The following is an 18,204-nucleotide window of genomic DNA, read 5'->3' on the forward strand; positions in this document are numbered from 1 at the left end:
AATTTTCCAGCTTCTCTCCCGCCAAATAATCAGACCTGGTAACAGTGGGCATACACTCCTGCACTATAACAATCAGCTGGGGCCACAGGGCAGCTTTCACTCTTCAGTTCACCACAGTCACAAAAAGACACCACTCTCACTGACAACGCTCCCATGGCCCTGTGACCCAGGGGACTAGTTCTTTAAAAACATAAAACCTTAATCTTATGGTAGTAGACAGGGGAAGAACAGGATTAAATAAATTCTCAGGATCTATTTGTTTAAGATCCAACAGTGATAAATTACAGCTATTAAGACAAAAACCCATCAGTATTGGTTGAGATATGTGATCTCAAGACTTAACATTATTTCAGGAGGAAGAGGTAAACACTGACTTCAAACATGTATATTGCACCAATTTCACACTCTGACATATTTAAATAGGTCCTTCAGGCTTTCCCATTGGACTAATTTGTTATTTTTTAATATCACAAATTACAAGCGTGTCATATTAAAGCATGGTATATTAAAAACTGTTTGTACATAAACTACTAATTTAGATGTTTATTGGTCATCAGTTCCATAAGTGAAGAATCTTGCCATTTCTATGTTACTCAATCCTAATCATTTTCCACGACTGATCAGAAATTCCACATCTGAAATAAAATCAGCTCCTCATAATAACACAAGAGAAAAATGGAACTAAAAATAATTCTCATTATACAATTTAATCACTAAATTACAAATGAATGACCCAAATTTAGAAACTAATTTTGAAAACTATTTTTGGAACCACAAGAGGTACATATTTTATCTGACAGACTATGAAGCACTGACACCTCAACAGTGGTAATTAGAAAACTATACATTAGGTATAACTCCTATTCAATACTAGTAATTTTTAAAAGTTCTTTCAATATCAATGACTCTCTCAATAAGAAAAAAAAATGCCTATTTTTAAAAGCACAAAGAGGAACTATATTTACTCAGATATTTCTCCTCCTCAATTACTCCCACATCTATTAATTTTGAGCGGTGAAATTAAAAATTACATGCTTTCTATTCACTACTCTTTTTCCAATGAGTAATGGTGGAATTCTGAAGATTTGATAAGAACAGCTAAAGAGAAGAATATGCATATAGTTAGAATGTGAAGAAAGTTGGCTATTACCTATTTCAGGCCTTATCCAATTCAGCAGAAACTCTTATTGGAAATGTTATTTTTATGTTAAAAAAAAAAATCATCTGATTATAAAAGCAAAACTTATTTATGGCAGGACATACAGAAATGTATAAAAAAAAATAAAAATAATATACCATCGTACCATCCAGAGACAACACTTTGATCCTGCTAGTCTTTTATTTATTCTATAAATGCAAATATTTGATTTTTTTAATACCAGCAATATCACACAAGCTACTATGTAACCTGCTTCCAAATATGTTTCTAAAAGATATTGTTAAAAGCTGATAGAGTTCTATTGTATGATCATATCATAATTTATCTAAGGGCATTGGTTGGAATTTAGGTTGCCTCTAATTTCTTTTGCTGTTACAAGTTACATTACAACTAGTATCCTTGCAAATAAGTGTCAGTACACCTTGCTGATTCCTTAGGAGAAGTTCTTAGAAGTCGATTTTCTGGGTCACAGAGATGCACATATTATCATACATATTTCATACATATTAACAAAATGCCCTCCAGAAGGAAATGCTACTTTTCATATCAATCAATCAATCAATTGGATAATATATTTTTACAGAGTGTAAACAAGCAGTCAAACACAGTAATAAAACCATAGTCAACATTTCATCCAAATAAAAAAAATTTTGTAAGATAATAGTGTGGGACACGACATGACAAATAGGTTTAAAAATGGTTTTAATTCAAGTTACTCTTTTTGCCAAACTGTATAACAGCTCTAACACAAAACAGATTCGAAGACAATTAACAAAATGGCAATTTAGTATGATGATGTGTATCTTTGGGGAAAGCTCCTCAGTGGAAAAAACTTCTGTTACCTAATAAAGCCTTCCCTAACTATTCTAATCCATCTATTATGATCCTGTCCTGGAAACTCATTTCATTTACAATTAATGCCAAAATTTATACTTAAGTTTTCTATTTTATGAAAAACTATTTTTTAAAAACTTTTTTTACACCAAGTCTTGTTTCCCCGACATGGTGTAAACCCTCTTCGAAAATACATCTTGCTGTTTACATTTTTCTGTATCCCTTAGTGTTTATATACATTGATCCTTCCAAGACTTTTCTTGGGAAGCCAGATTACTAAAAGGCCTATGCTTACTTTGACTGTGCAGAGAAGTTTGCAGCAGCAAAAACAGCAGCTTCAACTTCTACATTATCATGTGAATCCAAACTCTGACGAATACTATGATGAGCATTCTTCCTCTCAGGAATTATTGATGCCAGACTTCCCAACATCCTACAAAAACAGAGAAACCCAAGAATTGGAAATACAGTAAACTCAAGATCAGGAATGGAAGAGGCAAGGCAAAGCTAGGTTACCAAAACTGAAGTTTGTAAGTAATTCCATAAATCTCAGGTTAATAAAGCATAACTTTAGGAATCAGGGACTCATATTCTAAACACTTGTACATACTTCAATATGTCAGAAAAATTAAAAAGGCTTATCTAACACAAGCAAAATTTTAAAAAATCATCTTGAAGTACATCCCAGGCACCAAACACAGCCCAGAAAAGAAATTTTTGAATTATTAAAGCATCGAAATATCCACTTTCAATACTGCATAAAGAAGTCCATTTTAGCAAAGTAATAAGAATACAACATTTTTGGTATTAAGCAAATCTACAAAGTAAAAACAGTAAAACTTTCCAGTCTTTTTTTCCACATCAGTAAATATTGATATGATGGTTTTCATATCTGTACTCAACATAAGAACAGAGGTAGATGACGCCCACTGGGGTTCATACCAGAATGTGCAATGATGAGGAAGGCAAAGTTTGTAAAACACAGTCCACTTTATAATGAAGTTATAAATTTTGAAAAGGAAAAAAAACCTGTCATTTGTAATATAAACTACAGAAAGTAAAGCTTTAAAATCACTTCAGCAGAAAGGCATGGATTTTAGAAAGCTAAGAAACACTGCAATAAACAAAACCTACAATGTTCCTATGATAACAACCTCCTTCAAAGTCAACATCCTAAGTAAACTTCCAACTTGACGTGTCATCACCTGATTATTTTATGGAGCTATAACTGAATGGACGTTAGTAGTAGAGTTCTTATAAACAAGATACTAAAATGGACTAAATTTGTAATTTATATTCAATTTGAAAAGTCTTAAAATTAGATATTTTTCAAAAGAAATAACAAATGGCTATTAATCTAATCTTTTATACCAGAAAAGACTGGGCTAATATTGACACATTTTGATTAGCAGTTTGTTACTATGTAATATAAAAGGGCAAAAAAGCATAATCTCATTGGTCACTATTTTCTGAAAACATATCTGATAATATTATAATTCATAGCACTATATTTCAAATACTGAGTAGCTTCTAGCTTCTTCCATTCGTTGTTTTAATTTTTAACTCTAAATAGGTTAAAAAATAGAACATCTTTAAAATATTTTTCCCTATCCTTGATCCCCTTTTCTTAAAGTTTAAATCATTCTGACTCTAAAAATAGCGTAGTGTTCGAAAGGCATCACTTTTGCTTTTCTTCATGGATTTCTACTTTCTCCCCATTAAAACAAACTGCATAGAACCATCTACTCAGTGGTTACTCAGAGTACTTATCATTAATCAGCTCCTAACTTTTCTTTGCAGAGTCTGTTTTCCTCTTTAACAGTATCCTTCTTCTTAGTGCTATTATAATGCTTCTCAATGAAAAAGTCACATTCCTACAAAATTATTGAGTTCCTTTCTGTATCAAGTCTTCTTTATAAAACATAGTATTATGGTCAAAACATTTCACAATAGAGGGAATGAAAATACAATCACTTACATGCCCAATACCTTTTCAAAGATACATTTTAATAGCCAGACTGTATGTACACTTCTATGCTGAAATATGCCAAAACGTTTTAATGCAATATTTTTGCATTTTTACCTATAGGAAATGAGTCTCTTAAGGCAGGTATTATTTTTCTCACTTTACATCAAGGAAAGTGATTTATTACATGTCAGCTCATTAGAACGTGAGTCGGAACTTGAACGAATCTCGTACACATACCAGGTAAACTTCTCTTCAGTTGACTAAGCCACCACTCCCCAAAGCGGGGCAGTTCAAAAAACTGACATAATTTTTTTAATTAGAAAAGTAATTACTTAAATTATTTTTCCCTTTTTTAAGGCAGAACATTTTGAGAACCTTGTAGTACAAAGTGAAAGAATATATATAGCATTTAGTGGCTATAAGATAAGTACACGCATGGCTCAGTCACTTCATTTCCCACTGTCAGCATCTGGGGTGGTTTTGACAGTTACACAGTTTGAAACTGTTTTTATTCTGAAGTATGTATCACTTAATTTAAGGACAACCCCCCACCCCCAAAACTATAAGGAACAATGATGCTGAAATATAACTTAATGAAGAGTAAAAAAGTGGAAGTAATTCTGTTCATAGCTTGCAGGCCCTGAAAGATGCATGTCTGTTTTTCATGTGATTTGTAAAACACACATCTAAGAAAGGACTGATATCCAGGATATATAAAAAGTTCCTTAATTCTACACTAAAAAAGCAAATAACATAATAAAATCTAAACAATTTAACAAAAGATGTGCAAAAGATTTCAATGCTTTCCAAAAGAAAGATACACGAATGGCCAAAAGGCACATAAAAAAGTAATCACTACCATCAGAGAAATGCAAATCAAAACCACTACAGGCCCATTAGAATGGCTAAAATTTAAAAGACTTACAACACCAAAACTTGGCAAAGCTGTGAAGCAAGCAGAACTCTCATACATTGTTGATGGGAATATAAAACGGTAATATAATTTTGGAAAAAGGCCTGGCAGTTCTCATAAAACCAAATCCAGCAATTTTACTCCTAGGTATGTATTCATCAGAAAGGAAAGCATGTTCACAAAAAGTCTTATATAAGAACATCCACAGCAGCTTTATTTATAAGAGCCACAAACTGGACGCAGTGCAGGTACTCAACAGGAGACTAGGTTAATAAGCTACGTTACAGTCATACGATGGAAAACTACTCAGCAATAAAAAGGAACAAATTATTAAAATACAACATGGATTAATCTCAAAAACATGTTGAGTGAAAGAAGTCTTACACAAAAGGATACCTACTGTATGATTTCATTTACATGAAGTTTGAAAACCGACACAAACTAATCTACAATGGGAAAAAAATCAAAACAGTGGTTGCCTCTGGGGAGGTGGGTGCAGGAACTGACTAGAAAGGGGTATAAAGGAACTTTCTGTAGTGAGGTAAGATCTATATATTGATAGGGGTTGGAGTTACATGAGGCATTTATCAGTACTCAGTGAATGTACACTTAAGATTTGAGCATTTCATTATAAGTAAATTTTACATTAGGCCAGCCACTAAAAAAACAAAAAAACAGACAACCTTGTAAACAACTGAACTCTAGCTAATGTTATGCATGCTGACATATTCAGGGGAAAATAAACTGTCTGCAATTTACTATGAAATGCATTTAAAAAAATTGTATCGATGAATGGATAGACGTATGGATAGATATGTGATAAGCAAGTTTAGTAAAAGATCAATGTAGAATCTAGATGATGGGTATTCAAGTGTTTACTGTAAAATTCTTTCATCTTTGCTCTATGCTGAAAATTTTTCATAATAAAATACTGGAAAAAGTTTTAAACTTCATTTTAATATACCTAGCACCATGCCAAACAGGTCATTTTAACATGTGTTTGTTGACAAATCATACTTTTTCTTACATAATTAAAGTAGTAAATTATATAGTGTTTGTCACTTGTTTAATGGCAAAAATTAAAAATTTTCTTTATAACCTTTTAAAAGATTTTATTTAAAAAACTTTATAATATTAAATAATATACTAAATTTAAAAATATTGTGTTGCTACTGTCTAGAAAATTAGTTTTGGGTTGTTATAAATACACCTTTATTTTTGGTCTTTGATTTTTACTTTACAAAACTATTTGATCACCCCTTACTCCCAACCGCTTCCAGCTTTTATTTCTCTTCCTAATTGAGTAACTCCTCCAAGAATGTTTACAAAACAGGTCCACGTATGGCAAACCTCTAAGTCCTTGTGTGCCTAAGAACCTTTTTATTGTACTACTCTTTTAAATGACAACTGGACTAGATATAAAATTCTAAGCTCAAATTTCTTTTCACTTAATATGTTTTGCATCAAGTGTTACTGTTGAAAACTCTAATTTCAATTTGGTCTTTTTTCCTGTTTTTGGAGGCTGTCTAGAAATCACTGGTTTTATCAATAACAACAGCTTTTAAAGGAAGAATTGAGGCAAGGCTCAATTGCCACGACTTAGAGAAGGGCAAGCATACAAAATAAATGGAATATTAAAATACTAATCTACAATTCTTTTCAAAATATTCAGACTAGCTCTAAATTATTTAAAAATTTCACTCCACCAGTTAAATTCTATTATTCTTCTTTACTGTCTTCTGATAAACATAAATAACCTATGCTTGTAGAAAACAATTCAAACAATACAAAATCACATGGAAAAGTCTCTTGCAATTCATAACCCAATGACCTCTGCCAAAAATAATCACTGTTAACAGTGTATGTTCCTAGATTTTTTTCTGGGCCTATATAAACACATATATTAGTATTAACGGACAAACATGAGTTAATAAAATACATACGATTTGACTACTTTTTTTTTTAACTTAATATCTCTTTCTATGTTAGTACATATAGACTTACTTCACTCTTTAAAAGTTAAACACAAATAACTATTCCAAAATTAATAAAATGCATAATTTCTCCCTAATTCTTCATTTTACAAAAATGATACTATGATCATCCACATACATATGTTCACCAACTTTTAAAAATGATTTATTGAAAAAATTCAATAGGTTAATTTGCTGAATTTAAACTGTTCCATTGAACATGGTTTTTAAAAGATAAAAATCAATTAACTGACTTTAAAATATCACATACTGCTCACGATTTAATCGCTCACAAGACAGAGGAATGACAAAAGCACTTAATTCTGAACAAGAAGGAAAAACTGATTCTACAATGTGGAAAAAACGCAAGTGACATACTGGACTTCCTGGTTGAAAAGAGAATTGTATGGTCAGGGTAAATCAGAAATGATACCTATAATTTAGGGAAGTGAATTTCAAAAAATTTTAAAAAGACCAAAACACATGTAGTTCCATAGACAGCAGAGCCTAAAAGAGAATACAGTTCGAGACAGATATAAGGCATAAAAAATGAAATTCTAACAAAATATATTTTTTAAAAAAATGCCAAGAAAGAAAAGGAAAGGCTAAAGAAACTACAGTGGTTATATCCGGTGTTCTCCAATGGGTTCGAATGCAAATTAGCAGATACAAAATGATCACATAACCAAAGATGAATATAGAAAACTGACAGGAAACAACGAAAACAGGTCAGGAAGGCAAAAGTTCAAAATGAGCTGAGAATGAGTTATACTGAGATTCATCAAGTTATTTGATCAGAACGCCTACCTACATAGAAAAATGTTTCAAACACAAGTTAGGCAACAATCTGCAATCAAAAGTGATATGTATGTTAACTGAAAAGAATTTATAGATTGGGATAGTTACCATATTTTTGCATTGAGTCTTAGTCAAAAATACCAAAAACAAATCCTTAAAATCCAAAATGACAAAAGTAAACATATTGCTTTTTTGAACATAATTACAGCTTAAACCATCTATGATGAATCATTATTAGCAACACAGTATACCGGAGTGTGATGGCTCTTGCCACAGGATCATTACTGTGAATCACAGAGAAAATTCTCTTTACAAATTCATCCACATTTAGAATCTTCTCCAAATGCTTCTCACTTTGTTGGGTAACTTTAAGAACACATAGTCTCAGGAAATTGTTTCTAGAAAAACCAGAGATAAAATAAATTAGGTCACTTCAGAAAGTAATATTTAGGAACAAAGCAACAGTAACGACATTAAATTTTAGAAACAGGCAAATGTTTTTCAATCTTATCATTATTTGTCTCACCACTATGAGAGGTACCTAAAGTTTGTACTTTACGTGGATACTAAACTAAGCATAGCAGTTAGCTATGCCTGCAGTCCTGCTGCAAGACACCAAAATGGCAGTGACACAAGGAGAAGCCCCGGGGCTGAACTCAATCTCAATCACTTTATAACTGGTGCCAGAAGGTCAGGTGGTCCTCCTCCTCTCTTGGGCTACTTCTACAACTTCTTTTCTCCTTCAAGTCTTATTTATTGTATGTATAAGCACATGAGTGCATGCAGAATGGCAGAAAGAATGGAGAGGGAATGGTGGGGAGAGAAAAAAGCAAATGGGTATTTTATTCAGTGCTTATATATTTCAGATACTTCATAGACATACTTCTCTTATAAAATAAGTTAAATCAGCAACTTCTCAAAACAATCTGTACAAAGCCACTGATTTTTCTGAAATATACAGTAGTATATTAAGGCTGTCTTAATTTGATTTACCCTGTTCCCCAAACAGATTAAGTCTCTGAATTATACTCTTCATTTTTGCTTAAGACATCATTAAATCTAATGTGAAAGTGCTACACACTGTCATGTGTGTTCACTAAAATGGTAACTAACCATGTGAAAGTTCTGAAAGGCAAAAAGAAAAAGATCGCAACATAAAACAAAGAAATATGAACAAAGTGCTTTAGGACACTGAGACTTTAACGAGACTTACCCAACCCTGAAAACATCAGCTAACTTTAAGAAAGCAGAATTGATGAGAATAGGGAATGGATACTTCTGAAAAAGTCTGGGAAAGCGAACAACTGCTTCACACTGTTCACCAAGTTTGCCAGATCTGAGTCCTATGAGAAGCACAGAGAGGGGAGAATAGCTTGCAAATTTGTGACTACAAGGCAAAAATAAGCAAATACCAATTTAATTACACAGTAAAGCAAAAATTAATCACTCTTAATAATTAGGTAAAGTAAACTGTTTAACTCACTACCTTTTTCAACATAAAATGGTATGTAAAATAGTAACTTGGCAAACTGCCATTTTTAGATGCATTATAGTAAAAAAGAAACAATTTTAAAAGGTTAAGAGTTGATTAAGAATATTCAGGGTCATAAAATAAATCTCAGCAAATCTAAAAGGATTGAAATCATATAATTTATGTTCTCTGACCACACAGATTTAAACTAGAAATCAATTAGAGAAAAATATCAAAACAACATACGTCTAAATAACCCATAGGTAAAACAAGAAATCAGAAGGATAATTAGAAAACTGTTTTAAACTGAACGAAAATGAAAGCACAATCTGTTGGATGCAGCTAGAGTAGTGCTTCATTTATAACATTCAATGCTTATGTCAGGAAAGAAGCCTCAAATCAGTGCTCTAACAGAGGTGCCACCATAATTCAATGTGGAAAGGATAGTCTTTTTAACATCTGATTCTGGAAAAACTAGACATCCATAATAAGCAAAAAAAATAAATCTCAACCTTTAACGTGTACCATATACAAAAATTAACTCAAAATGAGCCACAGACCTAAATGTAAGAGCTAAAATTATAAACCATGTAGAGGAAAACATAGGGGAAATTTTCATGAACTTGGGTTAGGCAAAGAATACTTAAAGCAGAAAACATAAAATAAAAAAGTGATGAGTTAAACTCCATCAAAATTAACAACTTCTGTTCAAAAGATACTGTCAAGAAAAACAAAAGACAAGCCACATACTGAAAGAAAATATTTATAAAACACATGTTTGATAAAGGACTTCCTCATAGTTGTTATAACTCAGTAAGACAACCCAGTTTTCTAAATGGGCAAGAACTGAAGTGAAACTTTATTAGGGAGGAAATATGATGGCAAATACAAGCATATGAACAGACACTAAACATTGCTAGTCAGAGAAATACAAATTAAAAACTGCAATATCACTACACATCCGCTAGAATGGCAAAAAATTTTAAAAGACCGACAATATCAAATGCTAATAATGAAGATATGGAGTAACTATAACTCTCATACACTGCTGGCGGGAATGCAAAACTGTACAGTTCTTTGGAAAACACTCTGGCCCTTTTTTAAGAGAGGTAAACAGATACTATTCACTCAGGAATCCTACTTCTAGATATTTATCCAAGTGAAATGAAAACATATGTTCATACAAAGCTCTGTACAGAAGTGCTTACAGCAGCTTTTATTCATAATAGCACCAAAATGGAAACAACCCAAATGTTCAACTGGTAAATAAACACACTGTGATATATCCATACAATGAACTACTACTCAACAATACAAAATGAACTAATTACTGATTCACATAACAACATAGGTGGATCTCTGTTATAAAGCTTTGAAATGATTCCAACACTTACAATAGTTTGCTATGTGAGTGATATGTTTTGCTCTGATAAGATCATGGAGTGTAATCCCCTTCCCAGAGAGAATGTTAGGTTATACTTTATCATAACACATGTGGGTTACTGGCCTCATCTACTGGACTCCAGAATATATACAAACCCAAGATTTTGACAGACTAAGAGCTCAGGAGGTGGCAGGGCTACTCCCTGCCAGCCTTTGAGCTACCCTCCAAATCCTTTCCAGCCAACATCCGCACTGCTTGCCAGTGAAAGGAACCTTTCATGTGTGTCATAGTGGAGCTCCACTGTGTTGGTCAATCGTCCCTCCAGAGAACCTTTCACAGAAGGGTATGCTTTGAATTTTGATGAGACTTTACATCCACAGAGACCAGCTTTCATCCTAACTGAGCAATGAGACTTTAATAATTGGACCCTAAATGAAATTGCAACTCACTATGTGATTAATGGACCTAGTCTGTTGAGTGTGTTCCTGTGAGATGTGTTCTTATTATTCTCCTCCTCTTTAAACATTATGAACAAGGAAAAAAAAATCTTTGTATGGCAATAAATCGTGTGGTCTGTGAATCATACTTTGATCATCTCCATATTTTAACCATGTAAAATACTCTCAAAATCATTCTGCCAAGGGAAAGAAGCCAGGCCCATAAGACTATACACTTACCGCATGATTCTATTTTATTGACATTCTGGGAAAGGCAAAGCTATAGGGACAAAAAACAGATTAGTGGTTGCCAGGGGCTAGAGAAAAATGACTGACTGCAAAGGGGCAGAGGAAAAGTTTTTAGGGTGAAGAAAATGTTCTATGTCTTCATTGTGGTCATGGTTTCATGACAGCATACATTTGGTGAATTCTGTCATATACAAATTAACCTCAATAAATCTGATTTTAAAATCAAACAAAAAAGAGTTAATGCTCAATGCTTTAAAAAACTAAGAATGAATAACTTAATAAGGATTTAATAGCATCAGCTTCAAATGCCTCCTTCTTTTAGTATTTTACCATTCATAAAATGCTGATTATATCTACATAAGAAATAAGTATCCCAGAATGCTACCGACAGACCAGGCTTGGCTTGCTTTCTCGTACTAAACAATGACTTGAAAGTCCAAAAGTTGGTGCAAGAATTGGAAGGTTTATTCAGATTACAGGTACTCAACTAAATGTCTAACCAAGCAAACAAAGAGAAAAGAGGAGTAGTGGGGTCCAGTTTATCCTGGTCCCAATTGGCAGGGCCAACCTATTCCACTGACACAGTAATTGACAAAAGCAGTTCTCCACTCTGTTGTTGGCACAAAGAAGAAAAATACCACCTAGATTTAAATCAGAGAAACAAAGCATAGGCAGGAGCCCTCCGGGTGCGCCTATACAGAACAGCAGAAGAGAAAATTAGAGAAACATAAAGAAGAAAAGGGAAGGAAAAAGGGAGCATAAAAGAGAATAAAGCACTGTCTTGTCAGAATTCAGGCCAGGGGCTCAAGGAGAAACTTACCAGCAGCAGAGACATGGAGCAAAATAGCCCCAGTGGCTACTTGCCTCTTGCAGCTAGAGTCTCCTCTGGTGCCCAAGGCTTTCCAATTTTCGCTGGTACAGATATTAGATCAGCACACGTGATACATAGGGAAAATCCCAGAGCTATTCCTGGCACCCAGAGTCCCCTTACTTCCTGGCTTGTACCGTATTATGCTCTCGGGTCATAGAAATGAACAATGCACCCAATAGTAAAGCAAGCAATGCTTTATTACTTATGTATAAAGGGGGTAGCTACAGTAAAGCTAGCCCCTCGAAGAGAGCTGTTCAGGGTCTTTTGTAGGGAAAGGAGTAAGCTACAGGCCAGCGTCACCGGAAGTGGTCCATTCTGTTCTTCCTGGTTGTGTCATGGGTGCTTGCTCACTTATGGCTTTGGTCCTTGAGCCTGCTCAGTAGGTTCAAGATGGTGATGGTGTTCATTATCGTCACCCTAGGAAGGTCATTGTAGCAGTCATCTTGAAGCTTTGTGTGCATGCATGCGGGAATTCCTAAAGGGGCCTTGAGGTTAATCTGTAACTTAATTTTTACAAATACAGTAAACAAGCCTTGGGGAGGGGTTTTGCAACTCAGTGAATATCCTTTCCCCTCTTATCTTAGTCTGTTTTATCAGGGTGGGCCAGGGGGTAATCATTTGCCCTGGGGGTCTCATGACTGAGGGGAGAAAAGTAATAAAGTTCTCTGCAGGGAAAATGGTGTCATTTTGGTTTACAGGTCTAGCCTTACTCTGTTTCAATCAAGAGTATCTGTTCAGCAACCCTTCCCTACCTTAAAAAATGACAGAGGAAATCTGAAGCCTTTTTCCTAGTTGCCACAATGTTTCAATACAAAAGACAACCACAAAGTAAAACCGAGTAAGCAATTTCTACAGTTTACTAGTGGGTAATGTTCTGTAAACGCTGGTACTGGAACACATTTCCTCATAGGAAAAAAATAGCACTATCTGCACTCACAGTACTCCAGGACCTAATAACCTCTTACAATAAAAGTTTCTATGCGAAAGGTAAGTCAAATTTCTAATTGAGATACATAGAATATATCCCTCCTTCAGCCTGCTCCCTTCTTCCTGCCCTTCACCCACCACAGACACAAAAAGAACTGCCACTGAAGCTCTGTCTTCTTCCCACCAAACACACAGTTCCAAGAGGCATATTCTATGTGACTAAGCAGTGCTCATGTACCTTAAAAGCTTTTCTAAAGGCCTGACATAAAAAAGGGGTTAAAGGAAACAGGGCAGCGAAGGACACAAGGGAAGGGGAGAAGAGGAAGGGCAAGGCTGAGGATGGAAGTGAGAGGAACAAAGGAACAGATGTGTGTGTTTATGTATGTGTACTAGGGGCAGATATTGTTGAGAAAATTCACAGTAATTTTTCCCTTCTCTTCACACTGGCAGTGGTCGAGTTATATGCAAACGATAGTAAATTTCTGTTTGTAATGAATTAACCTTGCCTGGTAAAAAAGGCAAAGGAGGAAGCAGCTCATGTTGAGGTAGGCACCTTGACAGAATAGGATCATGTTTTCACCTTCCCTTGCAAAAGAGAACCACAGACCATACTGACTTATTTAAACATGCTTATTTAAAAATGTACGAAAGATAATTTTGAATGCATCCAGAGAATGTTTTGATTACCCTAATGTGGCCAAATTTTTTTCCTCTAAGATAAAGTAGACCCTTATTTCTCTATAACAGGTTGATAGGGTAAATGAGCTAAAGAATAGTAAATCTCCTGCTTATTTTCTGATGTAAGAACATCAGGAGAGAAGTGGGAAGCCAGGCTGGCTTTGTAGGACAGAAGCTAAGGCGAAAAGAAGGGAGAAGTGCTTTAAAGGTCTATTGTTGAGCAACAATTCTAGGCTGGGACAGTATAGTACACATCCTGCTTGCTCTAGGCCAATTGAGACTCCAGATAAGCCAAACACTGGAAAACAGGAGCCAAGCACAATCAGACCGTGGACTTAAGAGGGATTATTCACTTTAATTCTGTTGCTTGCTACAACAGACCTGAGAAAGAATGTCCTGACCATATATGAGTATATGACCACTGATCATAAGAATGCTACTTTAAGATCAGAGATAAGATTAAGGAAGAAGGATGTGATTATCATTTCTACATTTTACTTTTTATTCTCTCACCAGAGAGACAGATCTCTTTGCCTTTTCAGTGTCTGGAGTTAAATAGTACTTAACTCAGTGGCAACATGCAGGTAGACTAGGCAGAACTAAAATAGGCTGTCTGTAAATTACCTATTCTTTCAAAATTCATTTGGGAGCAGTAAAACCATTTATTATTCGAAATTTATTTTGCACTTAAAATGTGCAGAGCACTTTGCTAGGCTAGTGATTTTCAGCTCTGGTTCTGCATCAGAAACATTTGTAAAGCTTTTCAGAAATACCTATGCTAGGGTTCCACTCCAAACCTACCAAATCTCTGGGGCAGAGCCCCAGGCATCCTGTTTATCTGCTTTGAGAAGGTAGGCACCTGAATCCTCAAGCTAACTGTTGCCACTTGGTAATTTATTTGACTGCCCTGCCCATACTGATTATACCCAAGTTACAAAACTAGTAGGCTACTGAATCTGGCTTTCAAAATGGTCTTCTCTGACAGGCACAATGTTTTTTAAAGGTTTTGAATTCATCGAGTTTTAAAAATGAGATTTCACGTAAGACCCAGGATTTCTATCTTTTTTAAAAAATTAAAAGATCTGAAATGTCACTGAAGAAGGTGGTAGTGTCTTCATCAAAGAAATGTAGTAGTATCACAGAAACATTGCAGTATGGCAGGTCTGTGTTGAAGGTTGGTTTGGGTTTGATATTTTCATGACAACAGCCACATACCCTGTTGTATGATTTTCTCTAGCAATTTTTGGCTGCATTTGGACACCAGTAGAATGGAACCTCGGATGAGAATTTAAAGTGAGGCAGGACAGAATAGGGACACACCCCAGGGAGGCTGCTCATAAATATTCAGACTGGATCAGCACTAGCTGCCTCCTTGTCTTGCAGTTAGTGAACCCATAATGAGCTAATGACAGCTTAACCACCCTACTAATCAGCACCTGGAACTTTATGGCTTACAAAAACCAAAGTGCCTGAGCACTAAGAGGAACAAAATGGCAGACGATTGCTATACAATCTTCCACCCATGATGCTAGACCTGAAAGGACAAAGTTAGGGGAAAAGTGACCCCACTGCATGTGACCAAAAACTTCAGAAACTCAGGGACACACGACAGGAAGCTGATGCAACCTTGCACCAGCCTATTAGGCCTTAATTACCCTAGATCCTCCCCCACAGCTGAATATTCCTCCTCTTAGGACAGAGAAACACCCCTGTCCCAGAACAGCATATAAACCCTCCCCCTAAGAATCCAGGGTGCTCCTCACTTGGGATGCCTGCGCACCCTTCTGCATGTACTTTCACTCTGTAATAAAATACCCATTGTTTGAGTGTTTCCACTGTCTGTCCCTCTTCCTTTCCTTTTGCCATAAGGGTGCTCTCTGCTACGTGGGCTCCTCTCAGTCGCACAAAAGACTTCTCTTTACTCTTTGACCAATAACCTGGAACTAACATCCAGTAACAAAAGTACTGATAAGAAGGTTAAAGAAATTAATCAAATGAGGGAGCATGAATCCTAAGTTGGATAAAGAAGTAAAACCAGGTAGGGGAAAGTAGAGAGGTTTGAATGAAAATAAAGAGTAGTCAATATAGCACTTAATCATAATGATGATAGTGACGTATATTAAATGCTTATTCTGCACCAGTCTACTTAGCACTTTACATTTATTAAAGTCTCTCTATAACTACAGAAATTGGGGACTATTATTTCCACATTTTAAAGATCAGGAAACAGGAAACAGTTAAGCAACTAGCCTAAGAAACAACAGTTAATAAATGGCAGACCTAGGATTCAAATCCTGGCAATCTGGCTCCAGAGCCTCTGGTCCTAACTGTTATGCTAAAATGCATCTGCAGCAAGCAAGACCTAGAAAGATACAGATTAAGATTAAAGAATGGGACATTTGAATTAATGATTCCAGAGTGGTGGAATTCTGAGACATGACAAATTCCAGGAAATTCAGGAGAAATAACATAAATTACGGTAAACTTGGGGTTTGCGATATACATTAATCAAGTTTTTAAAAAAGCACAAATTTCCAGGTAGAATGTATTAGCAGTTAGCTACAAGCAACAGAAGCTAATTCTGACTGATTAGGCAGAAAGTGAGTTCTTTAAAAGCCTAATAAACATTTTTAAGACTGAACTTCTAGGAACATCAAATATCACACTGCCAAACTGATTAGATGAGGAAACCTGGTGTTGCTAGGAAATACCAGATGCTACAATTAGCCCTGCTGTCACCTAGGAATATTGTAGCCATTGCTGCTGCTACCAAACGTTAGGAACACTGCAGCCACTGCTGCTGCCAGGGCAGGGAACTATAGGTGTACTCTTCAACTACTTCCTTTTTGCATCTCTAACTCCTAAGTTAGAGAGCCTGAAGGAGATGTGTGTGGCAGAGCCTAGATAAGACCCTGAACTCTTGCAAGGGAAACTAGGAAGCGAGTTTTGGCTTCACCCTGGTGAGACAGGGTTAATGATGTAGGACATTCTTCAAACACAGGAAGTGTTCAAAAGATGCTAAGCAACCACAATCATCACTAACATCCACCAAAAAGACCACCACTAATGAAGGATTACCATAGAAGTGCAATCTAGGAAAACTTGTTATACACATTTGCTTTAGCTAAGGGTTGAGAATGATTCAAACACATACATGAGTCTGAGCCATAACACATATACATCTTAAAGTCTATTCATTAATAAAAAGGTGTGGGGGGGGAGTGTTTACAAATACAAACACAAGTATTCACCACACATTATAAGATAACCTAACAACCTTCAGCTTAATAAATTGATAATGGCAAAGCCTTAATTTATATTTGAAAAGCAGATAGGAAATCAACTGAAATGATTAACTCAGCTAATGATGCATTAATAACAAAGCATCTTCCCCAAATTTCAGAAATTGTCCATAAATGTACTTGGTGAGATGTATGCAATACTGTACAGTATGCAATAGAATACTGATTTAGAATCCTAAACACATGAATTTTAGTTTATGAATACCAAATTTTAGTAATATTTAATAACTCACTTTGTAAGTTACAAGATAGCAGATCTCAGCCATACATAAAAATGAGTCTGTGAATTTCGTTAAGAACTGAAGAAGGGCCTTAAGTTTCTGGATCAGTTCATAGACCACGATGGGATCATCTACCAGGCTTGAGAATTAGTGCCTTCTAATGCTGGTTTTTATGGGGCTATCAATTGCTAAGAGTTAACCTCAATTCTAAATGATTTTGTAGGTCAATTTCTCGACATTGTCAGACTAAGTTTGGTCTAGTAGTGGAGATTCTCACGAGAAAGAATTCGACTCAATATGGTCACATGTCCACTCCTGAACCAGTCAGTTATGGCATGGAATCACTTACCTGGCTGCTGAGTCTTTTCTCTTTAGGAGGGGCTATATAGATACTTCCTAAAAGGCCTCATATTTGTTTATCATAACACCAACTACATACACTGTTTCAGTCCGTTTTGTGTTGCTATAACAGAAATACCTGAGACTGGGTAATTTATAAAGGACAGAGGCTTATTTGGCTTATGATTCTGGGACAGTTGCATCTGGCACGGGCCTCTGGCTGCTTCTACTCATGGTGGAAACTGGCAGGCGGCCAGTAGGTACAAGCAGATCACATGGCAAGAGGAAGCAAGAGAGAAGCAAGAGAGAGGAAGCAAGAGAGAGAGAGAAGGTGCCAGGGTCTTTTTAAGCAACGAGCTCTCACAGGAACTAATAGAGCGAGAACTCACTCATTATTCCCCCTTCCCCCAGGGAGAGCATTAATCCATTCATGAGGGATCCGTCCCCATGACTCAATCAGTTTCCAACACTGCCACATTGAGATCAAATTTCCACATGAGTTTTGGAGGGGACGACACACCCAAACTCCATCATACACCAATAGGGAAAGTATAATAGCAATCTGCAGTCTTTTTCACAGTCTGCAAATTTAGATGTTTTGGAACACAGGTGAGGTGATGGCATTAATAAATGGTATTAATAGTTGCCCCGATTCATTTCATTTTTCTATTCCATAATT

The 18,204-nt window shown here is 35.6% G+C and overlaps 1 protein-coding gene across 2 annotated transcripts in view; it reads right to left on the bottom strand.

Moving 5' to 3' along the window:
• The window catches only part of INTS7 (integrator complex subunit 7), a 96,801-nt gene that overhangs the window by 74,511 nt on the left and 4,086 nt on the right, over nucleotides 1-18,204 (bottom strand). Inside the window, exons 1-4 of one of the 2 annotated variants that reach the window (XM_063113682.1) lie at nucleotides 12,008-12,085; nucleotides 8,860-8,989; nucleotides 7,898-8,044; nucleotides 2,289-2,426 (exon numbers count right to left, since the gene is read on the bottom strand). In XM_063113682.1, coding sequence (XP_062969752.1) covers nucleotides 2,289-2,425 — 137 coding nt within the window. In that variant the 5' untranslated portion in view covers nucleotide 2,426; nucleotides 7,898-8,044; nucleotides 8,860-8,989; nucleotides 12,008-12,085. Of the gene's footprint in view, nucleotides 1-2,288; nucleotides 2,427-7,897; nucleotides 8,045-8,859; nucleotides 8,990-12,007; nucleotides 12,086-18,204 lie in introns of those variants that run through there. The other variant, XM_063113681.1, reaches the window with a different exon arrangement.

The sequence above is a fragment of the Cynocephalus volans genome, chromosome 11 (assembly GCF_027409185.1).
Source record: "Cynocephalus volans isolate mCynVol1 chromosome 11, mCynVol1.pri, whole genome shotgun sequence".
NCBI lineage: Eukaryota > Metazoa > Chordata > Mammalia > Dermoptera > Cynocephalidae > Cynocephalus > Cynocephalus volans.